Below are 19,118 nucleotides of genomic sequence, written 5' to 3' on the forward strand. Positions count from 1 at the left end.
TCGAGTGGTTTTTGACAATACAAATAAATGCTTTTCCAGTTCTAATAAACCACAGCCATATTTCATGACAGATCACCATTATTTGTTAAAATTTGGAAGACATTTTATTTCAGTGTGTTTTGCATACGATCTGGTCAAATTCTGTTCAGATGATTTTATGATGTTGATAACAGGATGTTCTATATTTTGTAATGACAGCTATATTGAACAACAGTTCAGCCACAGAGAGCACCACAAAAATATTCAAGCTACAATTGTTGTTGTTTTTTTAGGGTTTAACGCCATTTTTCAGCACACGATAGGCTATACATGGCGGCCAGTATTAAAAGAACCCGTGAAAATGCCGTAAAGAACCACCGACCCACGAGAAGCTACTGGCAAGCTTTCTCATATACCCACATAGGCTGAATCCGAGACTCGAACCCACCCAGACAGAGGTGAGCTGGCAGTGATCCATAACGGAGAGCGCTTTAGACCACTCGGCCACTCAGGGCCCCTCAAGCTACAATAGTTTCATGCTACATCAGTACAAACCAAGCCAAAAAGACCCAACAAATATGTACATGTTTTTATTTACTTCCAAACAAACAAACAATAACATAAATCAGCGGTCTCCCTGAATTATAACATTCATCTCCTTGAAGGTAGAATTGGATAATATTAAAGTATTTTGTTCATGTTAGGAATAACTATCATGGCAAAGAAATGTAAAATTAACAAAACAAATGCAACAAAATAAAAACCATACAGATTCACCGAGTTTTTGGGCACATGCATTTGACATAATTGACACAGTAAATAAATAAATATAAATTCATGATATTATCTACATACTATTCAGCAATAAAAACAATCAACATAAATTAAAAGTGAACATATACCTAAAATTTGTTCATTTCTTAAAGTAAATATTCCTGAAATAAACATCTTCATCTTAAAATTGATTCATCTGTGTATACTGTTAAATAATATTACTCTAAAAAAAAGCTCTTGCTCTCTAAGCTGTGCAGCATGGAGAATTACAACTGTTAGCAGATATCCACAAGAATGAAACCGTGTTTCATGACATTAAGCAGACTCTGTTGAAGTGCCTAATGCACTACTGACCCAAAACAATTTCCAGGAAACAAAGATAAAACCATTTCTTCTTTTTAACGTCAGAGTGTAGAAACCACCTGATGATCATACTGGATGTCAGATTGGCACAACTTTCATTTAAAAGTGAATACATTGTAAGAAGTCTTTGTGTGAAAACCACATTTCAATATGATCGTCCATTTAGTTGGAGTAGAGAAAACAAAATGTTTAAGAGAGACATCGTGATGGCCATGCTGGATGTACAATTAACACCATTTCTATTTAGGACCAAGATATATCATAAGAAGCCTTTTGATAAAAATGTCATGCTGATATGACCATTTAGAAGATTTTCAAAACAGACACACTGGGAAAACGAATGGCTTCATTTTCATTTAAAACCACTTATACACCATAAAGTTTTCTGGTGAAAACCCCAATGACTTTCGGTTTGTTAGAAGTACTGATAAAAACATTTTCAAGATGGCTGGCATGGCAGACATATTCATTCCAGAGGAGAAGAAATAACAAGATTTTTAAGATGGCCACATGGCTGGCATGGTGATTAATAGTGTATGTACATCTAAATGTTATAGAAAGTCATTGAAATACAATGTATAATTGTATTCATCATTAAATGCAATGTATATTGGATTCATGATCAAAATACAATATTTGTCTTTGTCACTAAATACAATGTGTCTATGCATTCGTCAAACTGTAGTGAATTTGTATTCATCACTGAAATACAATATATATTTGTATTCATCATTGAAATACAATGTGTATATGCATTCATCATCAAAATACAACGTGGATTTGTATTCATCACTGAAATAAAATGTGTATATGCATTTATCATCAAAATACAATGTACATTTGTATTTGTCATTGAAATGCAATGTGTATTTGTATTCATCACTGAAATACAATTAAGTATGCATTTATCATCAAAATAGAATGTATATTTGTATTTGTCATTGAATGCAATGTGTATTTGTTTTAATCACTGAAATATAATGTGTATATGCATTTATCATCAAAATACAATGTATATTTGTATTTGTCATTGAAATGCAATGTGTATTTGTATTCGTCATTCAAATACAAAGTGAATATGCATTCATCATCAAAATACAATCTATATTTGTATTTGTCATTGAAATACAATGTGTATTTGTATTCATCACTGAAATACAATGTGTATATGCATTTATCATCAAAATACAATGTATATTTGTAATAATCACTGAAATGCAATGTGTATTTGTATTTGTCATTGAAATACAATGTGTATATGCATTCATCATCAAAATACAATGTATATTTGTATTTGTCATTGAAATGCAATGTGTATTTGTATTCGTCATTGAAATACAATGTGTATATGCATTTATCATCAAAATACAACGTATATTTGTATTTGTCATTGAAATGCAATGTGTATTTGTATTCGTCACTGAAATACAATGTGTATATGCATTTATCATCAAAATACAATGTATATTTGTATTTGTCATTGAAATGCAATGTGTATTTGTATTCGTCATTGAAATACAATGTGTATTTGTATTCGTCATTGAAATACAATGTGTATATGCATTCATCATCAAAATACAATGTATATTTGTAATGATCACTTCAATATACCGTGTATTTGTATTCATCACTGAAATAAAATGTGCATATGCATTTATGATCAAAATACAATGTATATTTGTATTTGTCATTCAAATGCAAGTTCTACTTGTATTCATCACGGAAATACTATGTACATTTAATTCACCATTGGAACACAATGTGCATTTGTATTGGTTACTGAAATGTAATATATATTGGATTCATCATTGGAATACAATTTGTATTTGTATTCGTTACTAAAATACAATATATATTTGATTCATCATTGGAATACAATGCGTATTTGTATACGTTCATTGAAATACAATATATATTTGATTCATCATTGGAATACAATGTGTATTTGTTTTCATTACTGAAATACAATATATATTTGATTCATCATTGGAATACAATGTGTATTTGTATTTGTTACTGAAATACAATATATATTTGATTCATCATTGGAATACAACGTGTATTTGTATTCGTTACTGAAATACAATATATATTTGATTCATCATTGGAATACAATGTGTATTTGTTTTCATTACTGAAATACAATATATATTTGATTCATCATTGGAATACAATGCATATTTGTATTCGTTCATTGAAATACAATATATATTTGATTCATCATTGGAATACAATGCATATTTGTATTCGTTCATTGAAATACAATATATATTTGATTCTAAGTTGGAATACAATGCGTATTTGTATTCGTTCATTGAAATACAATATATATTTGATTCTAAGTTGGAATACAATGTGTATTTGTATTTGTTCATTGAAATACAATATAAATTTGATTCATCATTGGAATACAATGCGTATTTGTATTCGTTCATTGAAATACAATATATATTTGATTCATCATTGGAATACAATGCGTATTTGTATACGTTCATTGAAATACAATATATATTTGATTCATCATTGGAATACAATGCGTATTTGTATTCGTTCATTGAAATACAATATATATTTGATTCATCATTGGAATACAATGCGTATTTGTATTCGTTCATTGAAATACAATATATATTTGATTCATCATTGGAATACAATGCGTATTTGTATTTGTTCATTGAAATACAATATATATTTGATTCTAAGTTGAAATACAATATGGGTACATGCATACTCATTCAATATCAATGACAAAATTGCAGGGATTTAACATGTTACTTTGTTTGAGGGTATCAAGGTAGAATAATTTTTCAACTAAGTGTTTCACCTTCTTTAAATAAAGTAATTGCTATTATTATTATCAATAGTATTAAAAATATCCCCACTGGGGCCACACTGTTATGCCCGCATTGCATGACCCATTCAAGACCTCATCTGATATGTGCCGACAAGCGTGTAATAAAGGCCCACACATAACACTTCTTAAACATGTAAGATTTATAGCATAACAATTATTTATTTCAAACCACCGACATCCCCAGGCCCCACCCCAAACACCCCAAGAGGATGAATCAAACTTCTGAAATATTTTGGCACACAATACGGCAATCCTCAATCACATATCAAGTTTTCAAGTCTCCATTTTGAACTGTATAGGAGTTGTAAAATATTAAGCATCAACACAAACATATGGATAAAATCACATTATCACACAATCCCCTCATTATCTTCAAAAAATACAGGTATGATTAATTTTAGAAAAGCTAGACAAAATGTATTATTTATGTAGCTTGGTTTTCTCTTTGAATGTCAAATACAAGTCTTCTAACTGATTATACAGCTTGTTAACATCTTCATCAGCTATATCCATCTGAAAAAGAAATGTGAATATTATATAGCAAACATACAGATATATATTGATCTTTTCTATATATGAATGTGTGTAATTATTCCAGCGTGATATACAGTATATACTTGCTTATAAGTCGAGTCCAACTGCAAACTGCCCAGACCCCGATCCACCGTCACATAACTTGCCAGCAGATCTGGGTCTGTGCAGTTTGTTAGGAGTAATCAGTAGAACAAGCCATATAGATAATAATCGGCAGGTGCATCATGCTATGGCAGATTAGATTCTATGTTCAAGTCAATTTGCTAGTTGGGTATCTTAGAACAGATATCACCTAAAATTATGTTTCCCTAAATCAATCACTTTGCCGAATTATCCATTGTTTGTATTTGGACAATTTTTGTTTCTGGACATCAAAACTAATTTGCCAAACTAATTTTTTCATGGCATACAAATTCTGGATATAGTTGGTAAATTTTGTTTATGTTCTTTGTTTACAGACAAATCTGTAGTTTTCTAATATCAAGACCAAAGACCCAGACCTTCCATGATTGGGATTAATTAGGATTAATTATCATACTTGTTTTTCCCATCTGTTTGTCTAGTGCATTAACTTCCATAACCAATGCAATCAAATCACCGAGGTGCCATAAAACATACTACAACTGCATTAAAATCCATGATGGATTTCCACTAGACTGCGTCACAATGCTTAGGGATCATCCACGAGACAATGGACATCCACTAATTTGCAGTAGGCACTAAATCCCTTACCCATCTCCATCTGAAAGATTGAGCAATCTGAAATCCAGTATATGTGTAGTGTACGTGGTCATGAACTGATATTTTTGTGCAGAATCCATTTACAATTTTTCAGCTAGCATGTAACCAGGACCTTCAGACTTCTTTACCAAAACATCCACAAAGTTTGCTCCAGGTACCTGATGCAGAACTAGATGTATCGTGCAGAAACCATTTTGGTTACTAAAGTTATAGTGACCTTGACCTTTCGACAGAAAAATCAATGTGCTTCTTCCTTACCTCAAATGTAAGCAGCTTACAAAGTTTGGTTTAAACTACATCAATAGTGATGCACTTGATAGTGATTTTAAATGTCACTACTTGGTTGTTGATACCACATGGATGTGGTCCGAGTACAATTCTGTAATGTCTGTACTAATAAACATATGCATCATGCTGCACTATCCCAGAACACTACTCTCAGATTGTTAATTTTTTTAAAATATTGACCAAAAGGAAATTTCCATAGATTAGCCAAATGTCAAAACATATACAGTTTGTAATTTTAATAAAAAATAATGCCACCCTACACCCTAGGGTTACTGTGATGTTGGGACCTTTCATACACTTTGATCCGATGGGGATGATCTGTTAATAAGCTTGTGTCATCATGTCATAAGGGTGCTAAACAGATTAAAAAATAAAAGCCAGCTTATCCGCACAGTTAGCGCTTAATTAGGTTCTCAAGGAAACACTCATGTGACACATGTAGCACTGGGGCATCATTCTGCAGACATGTAGCATCATGTTTCACCCAGTTACATTATCCTAACACCAGGCCGACCAGTCCTAACACTAACCTCTTAATGCTGAGAGCCAAGCGGGGCAGCTGCTAGTATCATTTTGTTAAGTCTTTGGTATGACTTGGCGAGTTAGAACCCATGACCTCCTGCATCCAAGGCAGGGTGGTTATATGTGTGCTTTGGTTTTTTAATGTAGCTTTAACAATTTTTCAGTCATATCGCAATGATGTATGCAGAGTGGCAGTTTATAGTTATTAGAATGTGTTGTAAATTGTATCATTACACTGATACATTCTCATAATATGACATTGGAAACCATACTGGTTGTTTTAATGTGTACAGGTTTTACGCAAGAACTGTTAATGGTGCCTAATTATTTCTTCAGTCCTTCAAATATGTGCTAAATTCTTTGTATCTAACCCTATAAACAATGATGTAAATGCCAAGACCAAAGACCCAGACCTTGGATGTACAACTGTTTTCATTTCATTTAAGACCAACTAGATAAATGTATCATAAGAAATTTATAGGTGGAAACTCCATGTTTATATGACATTTGGGAAGAGTACATATACAATGTTTTCAAGATAGCCACCATGGTTGCCATGGATACTCATTTTCATTAAGGAATAACTAGACACCATTCAGACTCTTCTGATCAAAAGCCACATCAGAATGTCTTTTCATTAAAGAACAGTTGTGAAAACAAGATTTTCAAATTGGACACATATTGTATGTCATCATTTTAATTTAGAATCGAAACATTATAAGTCTCAATTATATATATATTCCCTATCTGCAAAAAAGGAATCCAAGGTGCGTTTAGGAGTAGAAGAATTTACATTAACTCATTACCATCATGAACCGAGAGAAAAACGTATTTGTGTTGTGGATTTGAAAAAGACTATCTCACTCTCATTCCTAAAATAGGGCCCCTGTATAGGAATCCCCAAGAAGGAAATGATGAAAATGGAATTCCAAGGGTTAGTTTGGAACTATCCTGCAAGGATCAATTAATCAGATTATTTCACGTGACTTAAAGGTATGTTATTATTCTGAATAAGACCCTAAGATACACAGATGCACTCTTTCCCACCCTCACCCTCTCTTGTATATTTAACAATTGTTTAACGATAGTGTTTCTTAGAATATTTGAAACCTGAGATCTCTAAGCCACAACTTCTCTTATTTGTGCAGAATGTGTGCTGCTAACTAAATGCTTATAGTCATTTGAAAACAGCAAGGCTGCCAAATGTCACTATAGAAAATGTCAAGATCTACCTAAGACTCATAATGGGTAAAAGATGTCTTAATGATTAAAAGTTCATAGTGCACATTTTCCTGAATTAAATGAAGCTTTAGTTTACAAAACCCAGGTAGATGATTGGTTGAAACTATAGGTTGAACTTGAATTTTGTTTCATAGATGATAATGACAAATGACAAAAGGATGAAAAAGTCGCAAGAAGGTGGGCATAAGCTATGCAATAAGTGCAAGGTTATGTTGGGCAATGAATTGTCAAACTCCACCTCCTAGCCATTTGTTTCATACTGGAGTTTGTTAACTGTAATATTATTAAAATCTGAAAAATAAAAACTCTAACGTAGCAATGTAAGATACTTATTGCATGCAAAAAAAAACAGCGCCATTCGTGTTGCAACGGTTACCTTTTCCATCACTTTTGTCATAAATCAATTGGCACCAAGCAAGGAGTGACATTCAGAATTTTTGAAGTTAGTCATGCATTTGTTATCATCCTGTCTCAAGCTAATAATGGGTTAGTAAGGAAGTACGTATACTCAGAGTCCCTAACAGACACGGGTGGGCACCAATGATGATGACCTTCGATGTTGTTTTTAGCAACCACAGTTCAAAATACACAGCATTATCACAAACCTGGAAGAACTCATAGACAGAACTTTTCCCATTAGTTTGCATCAGGCTATTAACTGCTAATCAAAATGTTTCTTGTGGTCACATAAGAAAACACTATGAAGCTAATAAAATAACAGTTTGTAAAATATGAATTTGTTGTTGTTGTTGTTGGGTTTAATGCCATTTTTCAGCACACGATAGGCTATACATGGCGGGCAGTATTAATGGTGGTGGAAGAACCCGGGAAAACCCCAGAAAGAACTACCATCCCACGAGAAGCTACTGGCAAGCTTTCTCATATACCCACATTAGCTGAATCTGAGACTCGAAACAGCGCAGACAGGTGAGATGGCAGTGATCCGTAACGGAGAGCGCTTCAGACCACTTGGCCACTTGGGCCCCCCCAAAAAAATGAATTTAAAAACTGTAATATAGCCTGAAAACTACAACAAAGTTAAGGTGTCATTTTTTTCTGTGTAAATCTGGTTTCTAGCAGCAAATAAAGCAGAGCACAGAAAATTAGTTTGTATTCTAATCTGTATAAATCTTTTGATAAAGCATGCAGAATTGACGTCTATCAGGGAGGTTCATATCCATGACATGTCTATGAACAGATCTAAACAACAAACTTTCTTTAAAAACAAAAATAAAAATGCATGTTCTATATCTATAACAAAATGGCTTTATTACATGCAAAAATGAGAGATTATGTGTAGCAACTTCTGGTTGACTTAACCTGCAGCTTTAACAACTCTCCATGACAGCTTGATCAATATTCTGATTTACTTCAATACTGCCCAGGATGACATGTTCAGTGCATTTGTCCCCTTACTATGGTTCAAATATTAAAGTTCTGGTTAATCTTTGAAGAACCCTGACAGTCTCAGATGGGCAAATATCCCACGGGCTTGCCATTTGTGCAATGCTGAATACTGTAGACATTTATTTCCTTGCTTGGGCATGGAGTTTATATTTATGTTTTTGTAGATAAAAAAGCAACTGTTAATAAATACCTTGGCTGGTTGAACATAAGGAACACCCCAGAAAGTCACATGACTGCAGTACTTGGATCTTGGATCCAAGCTTTCAGCCTTCTGTTTTGACAACCACACCTACAAATGTTAAAAATCAAGTTTGAATATTTTTACAATGTTCTATTTTGACCTAGTGACCATATATACTTTGTTATAATGCAATTCAAACTGCAAACATGAGAGATCCAGATCTACGTAATGCAACTGCAGATCTGAGTCTATGTTGTAGGTTGTACTGGTTGCTCCTAACAAACTGATCTGCTGGTGCATTATGGGATGGCAGATCTGGTCTATGCAGTTTGCAACTGGACTCTTCTTTTAAAGGAGCATATAAAAATGTCTAATCTCCATACTTCCTGTCATGGCAGAGCAAGAATGATAAAAAACTAAATGAATCCATGCATCTCTGTCAAAGAGAAGGGAATAAATAAAATGCAAAATAATAATTTCAGTGTTTTTAAATTAAAAAGTATGGCAATTAATCAAATATTTACAAATGAAAGATATAATACTAAGCTTCATGTTGTTTTCCTCCAACCCATACTGTCATAATTTCCCAAGAATATCAAAAGTTTAGCCATAGGGTACACAGCAGTACTGTGTTACAGTCACAATCTTGCTATAATAAAGGGTGTTATAATGATGCAGTACTGTAGTTTGTACCTGATAATCAAGAGGTGTTATAATGATGCAACACTGTATTTTGTACCTAATAATCAAGAGGTGTTATTATGATGCAGTACTTTATTTTGTACCTAATAATTAAGAGGTGTTATAATGATGCTGTACTGTATTTTGTAACTAATAATCAAGGGTGTTATAATGATGGACTACTGTATTTTGTACCTAATAATCATGAGGTGTTCTAATGATGCAGTAATGTATTTTGTACCTAATAATCAAGAGGTGTTACAATGATGCAACACTGTATTTTGTACCTAATAATCAAGGGTATTATAATGATGGACTACTGTATATTGTACCTAATGATTATGAGGTGTTATAATGATGCAGTACTGTATTTTGTATCTAATAATCAAGTGTGCTATAATGATGGACTACTGTATTTTGTACCTAATAATCAAGGGTGTTATAATGATGCAGTACTGTATTTTGTACCAAATAATCAAGAGGTGTTATAATGATGCAGTACTGTATTTTGTACCAAATAATCAAGGGTGTTATAATGATGGACTACTGTATTTTGTACCTAATAATCAAGGTGTTATAATGATGCAGTACTGTATTTTGCACCAAATAATCAAGGGTGTTATAATGATGGACTACTGTATTTCGTACCTAATAATCAAGAGGTGTTATAATGATGCAGTACTGTATTTTGCACCAAATAATCAAGGGTGTTATAATGATGGACTACTGTATTTCGTACCTAATAATCAAGAGGTGTTATAATGATGGACTACCGTATTTTGTACCTAATAAGCAAGAGGTGTTATAATGATGGACTACTGTATTTTGTACCTAATAATCAAGAGGTGTTATAATGATGGACTACTGTATTTTGTACCTAATAATCAAGAGGTGTTATAATGATGCAGTACTGTATTTTGTACCAAATAATCAAGGGTGTTATAATGCTGGACTACTGTATTTTGTACCTAATAATCAAGAGGTGTTATAATGATGCAGTACTGTAGCTTGTACTAAATAATCAAGGGCATTATAATGCTGGACTACTGTATTTTGTACCAAATAATCAAGGTGTTACGATGATGCAGTACTGTATTTTGTACCAAATAATCAAGGGTGTTATAATGATGCAGTACTGTATTTTGTACCTAATAATCAAGTGTGTTATAATGATGCAGTACTGTATTTTGTACCAAAAAATCAAGGAAGTTATAATGATGGACTACTGTATTTTTTACCAAAGAATCAAGTGTTTCAAGGAATCGCCTCAAATGTGGAAGAACCTAGTCTCTCAAGACAGGTGGGTCTGACATAGCAGTGGTCTCTCTGTATGTTTTACTATACATCATTTTGTTCCACAAAATATACTGGATGTCTGCTATATTATTGGTTTCAGAAGGTTCTAATTTATAATTATATTTTACACTCTACCTTCCAAAATGTGCTAATTACATTAAAAGCGAAATCTCTTGTTCCCAACACTTCTTTAAGGAATGGAAATTAAAAAGCCTCCATTTACTTACCAACGATTCACTTCCATTGTAAGTGTTAATGCTTAGCGTTGATACAATGAGCCTCATCTACAATGGAAGAAATAAATGACATCATGGAGTTCAGATACATGTGCATTGAACTCAATCACTTAAACATTTTCAGAAAAGCACATAAACAAAAGCAAAGTTGCTACCCCACCCATATTCATGATCAGTTGGGCTTTTTTTGCTCCTTCTAATATAAAATCCACTCTTCACTATAGACCTTTCTTTCTCAATTGAGATTTTGGATATGTTTCTAATTTATTGCTTGGTTGGTAAGAATGGCTTTTTTCACATAACATTCAGCATGTCTTGAATTTTCATTGAAGAAATCAAGCCTCAGATGACATGTGGATTTCCACAACTCTCTGTTCAAGACGTTTCCACGTGTTAAATTGAAATACGAAAAAGTAGCTTTACATCCTTTCCACTACCTGAACCTGACAAAAGTATTGTGTCATTATCGTAACAAGCAAGACAGTATCAGGTAACCATCTCAATTTTATGAAAAATAAAGGTAATTTTAGTGAAACCTGGACACGATAATCTTGTACCCAAGGACTATCACAAAATTTAAAGGGTAGGAAAAAATTTCAGCTAATAAAGTATTTCAAAATGTTATCTTTTTTCTCATACTGTAAATTCAATCTATAAATAATTTACTTCCTTTCTAATCAGTAATTTTCTAACTGAGGAACTTTTAATTGAATAAAAATGATTGAAAATTAAATTTACTTTCTGCTTCATCTAAAATTACAATGAATAACATTAATGGAGTAATCTTTCCATTATTTCATTCAACAACAGAACAACAACTAGCAGGAATAAGATCACTCCACTGCCGAACATATGCCTTTCAGTCGAGTACGAGAGAAAGTTTGGTTAGAAATGAGGCCCATATGCTATTAGTACAAATTTCTTCTGATGCGGTAAATGGCACATCATTTTTCCAAATACTTAAAGGCCATTTGTGGCAGAAGCCATTCTCTACATCACTGCTACATAAGTCACACCATTACTATGGCAGCCATTTAAAAAAAAACGACAAAACATGATGGCAGAAATAGTCTAACCAATTCTGATTAAACCTGGCTCATCCATTTTAGAAAAGTGAGACACAAATTTTAATACATCACTTCGTAAGAAAATTCTACCAAGTTTGACTTAATTTTAACACAGTCATTCCTAAGAAAGAAAAAAAAAACCTGTAAACAGGGTTTTCAGATGGCTGATATGGCAGCCACTGTTTCTTGGAAAGATAACACATGCAAAATTTTGATAATGATCAATGTTTTCTGCATCCTAGAAGTTCTGAAAGGTTAAAGTGACTGCCTGTTTGTGAAACTGGGTGTAAAAATCAAGTGCAGGAAGGTGTAAACTTTGCTTGCATTCTTAAGCAGAGTGATATCTTCATGTGTGTGTCTGTGTGTGTGTATGTGTCACTGTTAAGACTGCTGGTGAGCCCACATCATTACTATCATTTTTTCATCTGGCACATGTTTGTATGCTCCAGTGCCCTCCTGGCAAAGCATGAATCCCCTTTCTGCTCATTTAATTTACAGAGTAAACAATTATTTTAATATTAAGAAACCAACACTTGTAACAAGTACGTCCATTTCTAACAATTTACCAATTCAGCCAAAAGATCATAATATTTTTTAATATAATGAAATGCTTTCGGTAGTTTTGGTCACTGATGTTTGTTTTGCATCTGACATTACAAAAATGTATCGGAATAAGCATATTTGTGACAATTGATTGCTAATTTTGACCATGAAATATTTAGATTCTGAAACCCTAAAATAGTGGCAATAGTCAGAAACGTCATTCTGTGACAAAATAAGCCAGCCTTTGGATGGAACGGCTAAACGACAAAGTGTCAACCAAGTATGTATCTACTGCATAACAAACTGAACAGCATGAATGGTCCACAGGTAATGAAGCTGACAAATATCTTTCTCTAAATATTAGTGTAAGAATCAAATCATATGTATGAAATGATATATAAATACACAAATAATTACTTTTCATTCAACCACAAAATATCCATCTGGAAATTTTACAGAATGAAAATTATCAGATTTTGCCCTATGTTTCCAAGCAAATGTTCAGGAATTCCAACTCCAACTTTATGAACTGATACATGGTCCTGAAAGACAGTTGCTCAAGCTGAGAAGCCAGTCATCCATCAGGCACAAAAAAGACAACATAAAACACTGATGCATGTGTTCATGTCTGGTTTTCCCCTGACTCTAACTTATATCACAAAATCAGTCTGAAAATAAATAGCTTGGTGTGAGTATGTGTGTGATTTGGATTTGTAATGTAGCTTTAACAATTTTTCAGTCATATCGCTACTGGGGAAAGGTGGGAACATAATAAAGTTTGACTTACCAAGAGTAAGAATGGTATTATAAGTGTCCAGAACCAATCTGGCAGAATACTGTAAGTCATTCCTGACATTACCAGACCTGGGCTGGCTGTATGAGAGTAGACACCCTGGGAATAAACAGAGCAACAAATCAATCCTGTAATGCCATACATGGAAAGAATTACTGAAATTCATTCAAAATTACCATTTTTTAAATTAAACCATTGACCAAATGTTTAATGGAAATCGCGTGTATCTATTACTAACATATTCTAACTTGAAAAGACAATGAATCCAAAATCTTGTTATATGTTGTAAAAGCCTCACCTGAGATGCTTCCAAGCATATCTCAACAGATTCATTATAAACAGACTTTCATATGATGATTTGTTTACAAGCAGAAAGTTCTGATTGGTTATTTTTTCAAGTAGAAAGTTCTGATTGGTTATTTTTTCAGCACATAAAGAGAAGTGAAAATTTTTTACAATAAATTTGGGATGGGGGGAAATTTAATCTGACAAACTCAGCCAGTGGATGAAAGGAGGGATTGATGAAAGGAGAAACAGACAAACCCAATTATTTTTTTAACACAAAACATGTTTTCAGAACACTATAAATCAACAAGTGAAGGAAATTATTTGCATTTTATTGGGCTGGCCAATTGATTTTCAAAATGGCCAGCTGATATCCATGTGCGCTTGACCTGCTGGCCAATGGAGAAGTATGTTAAGTTGACCCCAGATCTATCAAGAGTCTTATGGGAATTTATGCCCATATTCACCTCCAATTGACTGATGTTTATGCTTACGGAAAGGTGGACAACTTGTTGTTCCAATCAGCACAAAAAGATTCATCATTGGGTGGCCTCATAAGACTCATAAAACCCAGGCTCTACTGAATGCGGAAGGACAGAGATCACTCTGAATGAAGCCGCTGTCCTCTCCTATTAATGCGTCGGCTAAATTGCTGAGCCATCCTGGTATGTGGTGTACCTAAATATTATCTGATACTGGGCACACCAATGAAGGTAACCCCATACCATGACACAAAGACTGGAATCTGTACAAATCATTATTTCAAGTTGTGGGTTTTCGAGGGAAATTCCTGCCATGAGCCACTTCCTATCTTGCCACTGGAGAAGGAAGTTTTTGATGTGGGTTGAGATCATAGTAATCTGATATCGATGCCTTGTGAAGGTCACCAGTGGGCTACAACGGCTATCACACATATAAAGGTGACCAAGGGGTAACGAATTTGTGCTATGTTGACTAGGCCAAGAAGATGAAGAAACTCCCTCACTGAGATAAATGTTTGGTTTGAAATCCTCTCAGATACATGAAAATGTATCCAATGCATTTGGCAGGAAGAGGAACAAGACTGAGGTGCATGAAAAACTTCATACAGAGATGGAGCAAATGTTCAGCAGGGAAAAGGTCTAACTTCTCAATGTTTGTTATCCAACTGAGACTGCCAATGAGGGCGTAAAGAAACTCTTCATACCTTGGACTTACCCCATAAGAATGTTTATACTTTGCCCCAATATGCAAAGTAAAGATGTCTAAGTGATCTTGTATGGAATGGAATGTAAAAATATACATTAGACAGGTCCAGGCTATTGGCATAGTCAGTGCATTGTACTGAAAGATGTACAGACTTTGCCATCTTGAATTTTGGTGCCAAAATTAATTGATTGAGCTTGTTGAGGTCAATCACAGATCTCAATTTGCCACTGGACTTTGTGACCTTAAATAGCCTGGTCTAGAGTCTACAGGTTTTATACAATCTTCACCACCCTCTTTAGGAGTAAAAGATGGATCTTCTTCCGTAGTATGTCTGCTTTTAGGGCATCCTTTGGAGTTTCCATCATTAAAGGGGATGTCAAAAGTGGAGGAGACCTGATAAATCGTTTTCTGAGGCCCTCTGACACAACATGGATCACACAATCATTTTGTAGAAAGAAGTCAATTCAAGACTGTTAGAAAAGTATATACCAAGTGGAGAAGTCACTGACAGGTTACAAGAAGCTTGTAGGAGAAACATTGGTTCCTATCTCCCCTACCAGCATGACAGTGAGAAGGAGGGGTGTATGACTACCTATAATTCAGCTGGCCATGGCTATTCAGTAAACTTTCAGTGATGGCTTTATTGTATCCCACCGGATGATTGTTCCTTCGCTGGAAAGATCCCTGGGTAGGCCATCCAGATATGGCAGCTGGTACTGAAGATGTTAAGGTAACTCTTGTGCTACCTATTGTCTAGACTCCTCAACTGAACACCTGCACAGATAAGGAGAACCAAAATGCAAGGCCCAAAGCATGGTGTAATTTTAAAGAGTGCAGGAGTGCACCTCTTCTAAGTCCATCTTGCTGGATTAGCCATGGTGTGATTAGATGCCCTATTTATGATGTTGCTGATACAGCTCAATGAATCCCAGGCTAAATCACTTCAGGCCTTTTTATCGGGTGAAAAATCATCAAGGACACTATGTGAGGAAGTTACTGTTACATTCCTCACTAACTTGGTGGTGGCACTGAAAACTTGTAGATCAACCCTATAACATATTGGGTCTGTCATGCCAAAATAGAAACATCCTTCTCAACACATTAAGTATTTCTGAAAAATATGTGTTGGGGTATGACTGATACCAGTGAGACAAGCTGGCAAATGACTCACAGAAAAGATGAATTTTGCATTACCTAGGAAGCAAATTTTTCTGAGAAACACCCAGTGATTTCTGCAACTTCTGATGACTGAGGCACTGTTCTTAATGATAGACTTTTGTCATCATTGTCTAATCTACAAAGACTTTGACCTTGTAGATATAGACGATAGTAGGTGGAGGAGGAAATTTGGACAAAAGCAGGATATGAGATTTCTTATAGTGCTGCCTTAAAGCTGAATTCTGTCCATTCCATTGTCAGATTTTGAGGATTAAGGTACTTCTATTTCTTCCCCTTTGTCAATCTAGGATTATCTTCCTCTTGTACACTTTGGATCCATGGGTAGAACGAACCATAAGGCAATGATAATGCCATTATCGTTGGCATGCTTCATTTTGCCATTAGCATATGCTGTTAAAAGTGGCGGTATATTAAAATGCAGATTTGGCATGGCTGGACAGCTCTATAAATAAAGCTGGTTTGCTATGAAGAGGCATAGTAATGTTTGGTCCACCTGGTCAATTTTGTGTTATGTTCGGCACAAGATATTGTAGCTGTTGGAATACATGGATGGCCATCCAGCTGGCCAGTCCAAGATAAGTGACTTGTGATCACTAGTTGCAAATCACATGCTAGTATGGCTGGACCGGTTAGAGGTATATGGTGGATGATAAATATCAAGATGGTCTAGCTGGCCATATCAGTCAAATAATATGCCTTCATATCTTGCAAGAACATTGTCTTGCATGGATGGAGTACAGGGTATTGTATGGAGTACTAGGGGATTGTATATTCTCACCATACGGGGGAGATAGGTATGACTCTGCACACTCAAACCCAAAATAGTGTGGTAATATTTAACTTGGGATTGTCACACCTTGTGGGTGAAACTAAAGGCTTATCCCCTAAGGGATACTGAAAAAATTTGTTCTGTTCCATTGTCATGACAACAAAGCCTTACTGATAAAAGAGAACATGAGCAATTCCAACTCCTGATGGGATTCTTTTTAAAAAGAAAATGAGATTCCAACTCCTGACTGGAATCGTCTCTCATTCCAATGGCATTACGATCTGGAGCTGTCTTCTGTTGTTTTTTTTGTTTTTGTTTTTTTTTGGGGGGGAGGGAAATCTCAACATCTCCCAAAAGACTTGTGAGTGATTCTGACATGGGCCAAAAACTTAACACTTTGTGCTGAGAACAAAAAGATATTGCTCACTGTTGGTGGCTCTTGAACTGTTTCTTAAGGACATTTTACCATGTATTCTCTGTTCACACAATACACACATTACAGGTGTGTGATGAACAGCATTGGGTTCAGAACAGGCACATTTTGCGGACATACTCCAGGATTTTGAATGGCTTGCATCTGTTATGCCATGTTGTCATCTCTAAAGAGAATAAACAATACGTGCATAAAACATTCTATATAATTTGAAATAAATGCCAACCATGTTATAAAAATGAGTTATAATCAAAGTAAATGGTTAAAAAGAGAGCCCAGGAAATCTTGTGAAAATATATGTTGCCATTCTAAGTCAACTGTGATGAAAATGAATGGTGCAATAATTCCATCAATAAATTCACTGGCTTTAAAAAAATGTAGTATGCACCATATAAAACAGTGTTTTAAATCAACATACCAGTGAAAAAGAAATGTGGATGAATAAAGTTAAGAATTTAACTGGATTGTCTGGAGGTCATCATAGCACATGGCAGCAAACATAATAAAAACTTGTTTAAATTGGGTATAGAGGTAGCCACCAAGTAATTAGTAGGGGGAGTTAGCCTGTAAGAGTTACTTCCCTTTGTGTGTGTGTGTGTGTGTGTGTGTGTGTGTGTGTGTGTGTGTAAAGATGTTTTCCCATCTTCCTGGGAGGGCTGAATTTGGAGGTAGCAACAAAAGTTATCCTAGTGTAATGTGACCAAATAATGTATTTGCTTGAGAAATGTGTACATGAAACATCGATGCCACACCAAAATCCCTGAAATGATCTAAATATTAACCTTAAAAAATGTGACAGAGATTCGTATGTACAGACAGATGGGCAACACCATATACCCCAACCAGTCATGGTGCAAAAATGAAAATGTTACTCCTGATCATAGAAAACCCAAATACTTTCAATTTTCGGTCTAAAATACATTTGTTTATATCTTTGGTCAATACTTTAATCAAGAACAAAAAGGTCCTATAATTATACTGGAGAAAATGACAAGATATTACTGAAATATCACCCTGGTTTTCACTGAACCATATGTTTTTAAAAATTCTTAATTTTCTAAATTGGGTCCAAATAGGCATATTTTCTTGACCCTGACCTACTTTTAAGGCTGTTTTTTGTGCTCATTACATAAAAGCCATCATTCCAGAAATTACTGCTGTAATAGTTCAAACTGTTTGTCAAAAAATGTAAAACTTACCAATCTGCACATGAGCTACCAAAATAACACCACCTCTTACCTCGGCCCTTCCCCATACATCATTCCCCATAGCATATATGCAAGCAGAGAGGACAATCACAGGCTATAGAATGAGATTATGAAGCAGCTCCCCTTGCATGCATGCTATATATTATGTTGATTTTAGAACAGCAGAGAGCTTCAAGGGAAATTATATATTTACAGATTATAATCTTAAAATTAAGAAATATTATTATCATTATTATTATTATTAGCCGCATGCCATCCTAAATATTATTTTTTTAAAAACAGAACCCTTTCTGTTCATTACAAAGAAAGGCAAGGTAACAAAGTTCATTCTGAAAGATTGGTGACAATGTCCTACCTTTCTGTTAAGTCTTTCATTGACAACATTTTTACAGTTAGTAACAGTGGCCATATTGGGTGTCAGATGGACATAATTTGTATAAATCCAAAAACCTTTCATGCATATGCTTTCTGTCAAATTTGGCTCAATTCTGCTTAGTTTTTCTTTAGTGTTTCTATTTATGGAGAACACTTCAGTGAAGAACCCAAAAGGTCTAT

General features: G+C 34.5%; 1 protein-coding gene across 1 annotated transcript in view; it reads right to left on the bottom strand.

The window, feature by feature from the left end:
• Positions 1-554: 554 nt before the first annotated feature.
• Positions 555-19,118, bottom strand: part of LOC149776434 (3-keto-steroid reductase/17-beta-hydroxysteroid dehydrogenase 7-like) — a 58,553-nt gene continuing 39,989 nt past the window's right edge. Inside the window, exons 7-10 of the mRNA XM_089940844.1 lie at positions 13,496-13,600; positions 11,090-11,146; positions 8,895-8,993; positions 555-4,483 (exon numbers count right to left, since the gene is read on the bottom strand). Coding sequence (XP_089796970.1) covers positions 4,391-4,483; positions 8,895-8,993; positions 11,090-11,146; positions 13,496-13,600 — 354 coding nt within the window. The 3' untranslated portion in view covers positions 555-4,390. The remainder of the gene's footprint in view (positions 4,484-8,894; positions 8,994-11,089; positions 11,147-13,495; positions 13,601-19,118) is intronic.

Source organism: Sinohyriopsis cumingii, chromosome 18 (assembly GCF_028554795.1).
Source record: "Sinohyriopsis cumingii isolate HCF-2022 chromosome 18, ASM2855479v2, whole genome shotgun sequence".
Classification (NCBI taxonomy): domain Eukaryota; kingdom Metazoa; phylum Mollusca; class Bivalvia; order Unionida; family Unionidae; genus Sinohyriopsis; species Sinohyriopsis cumingii.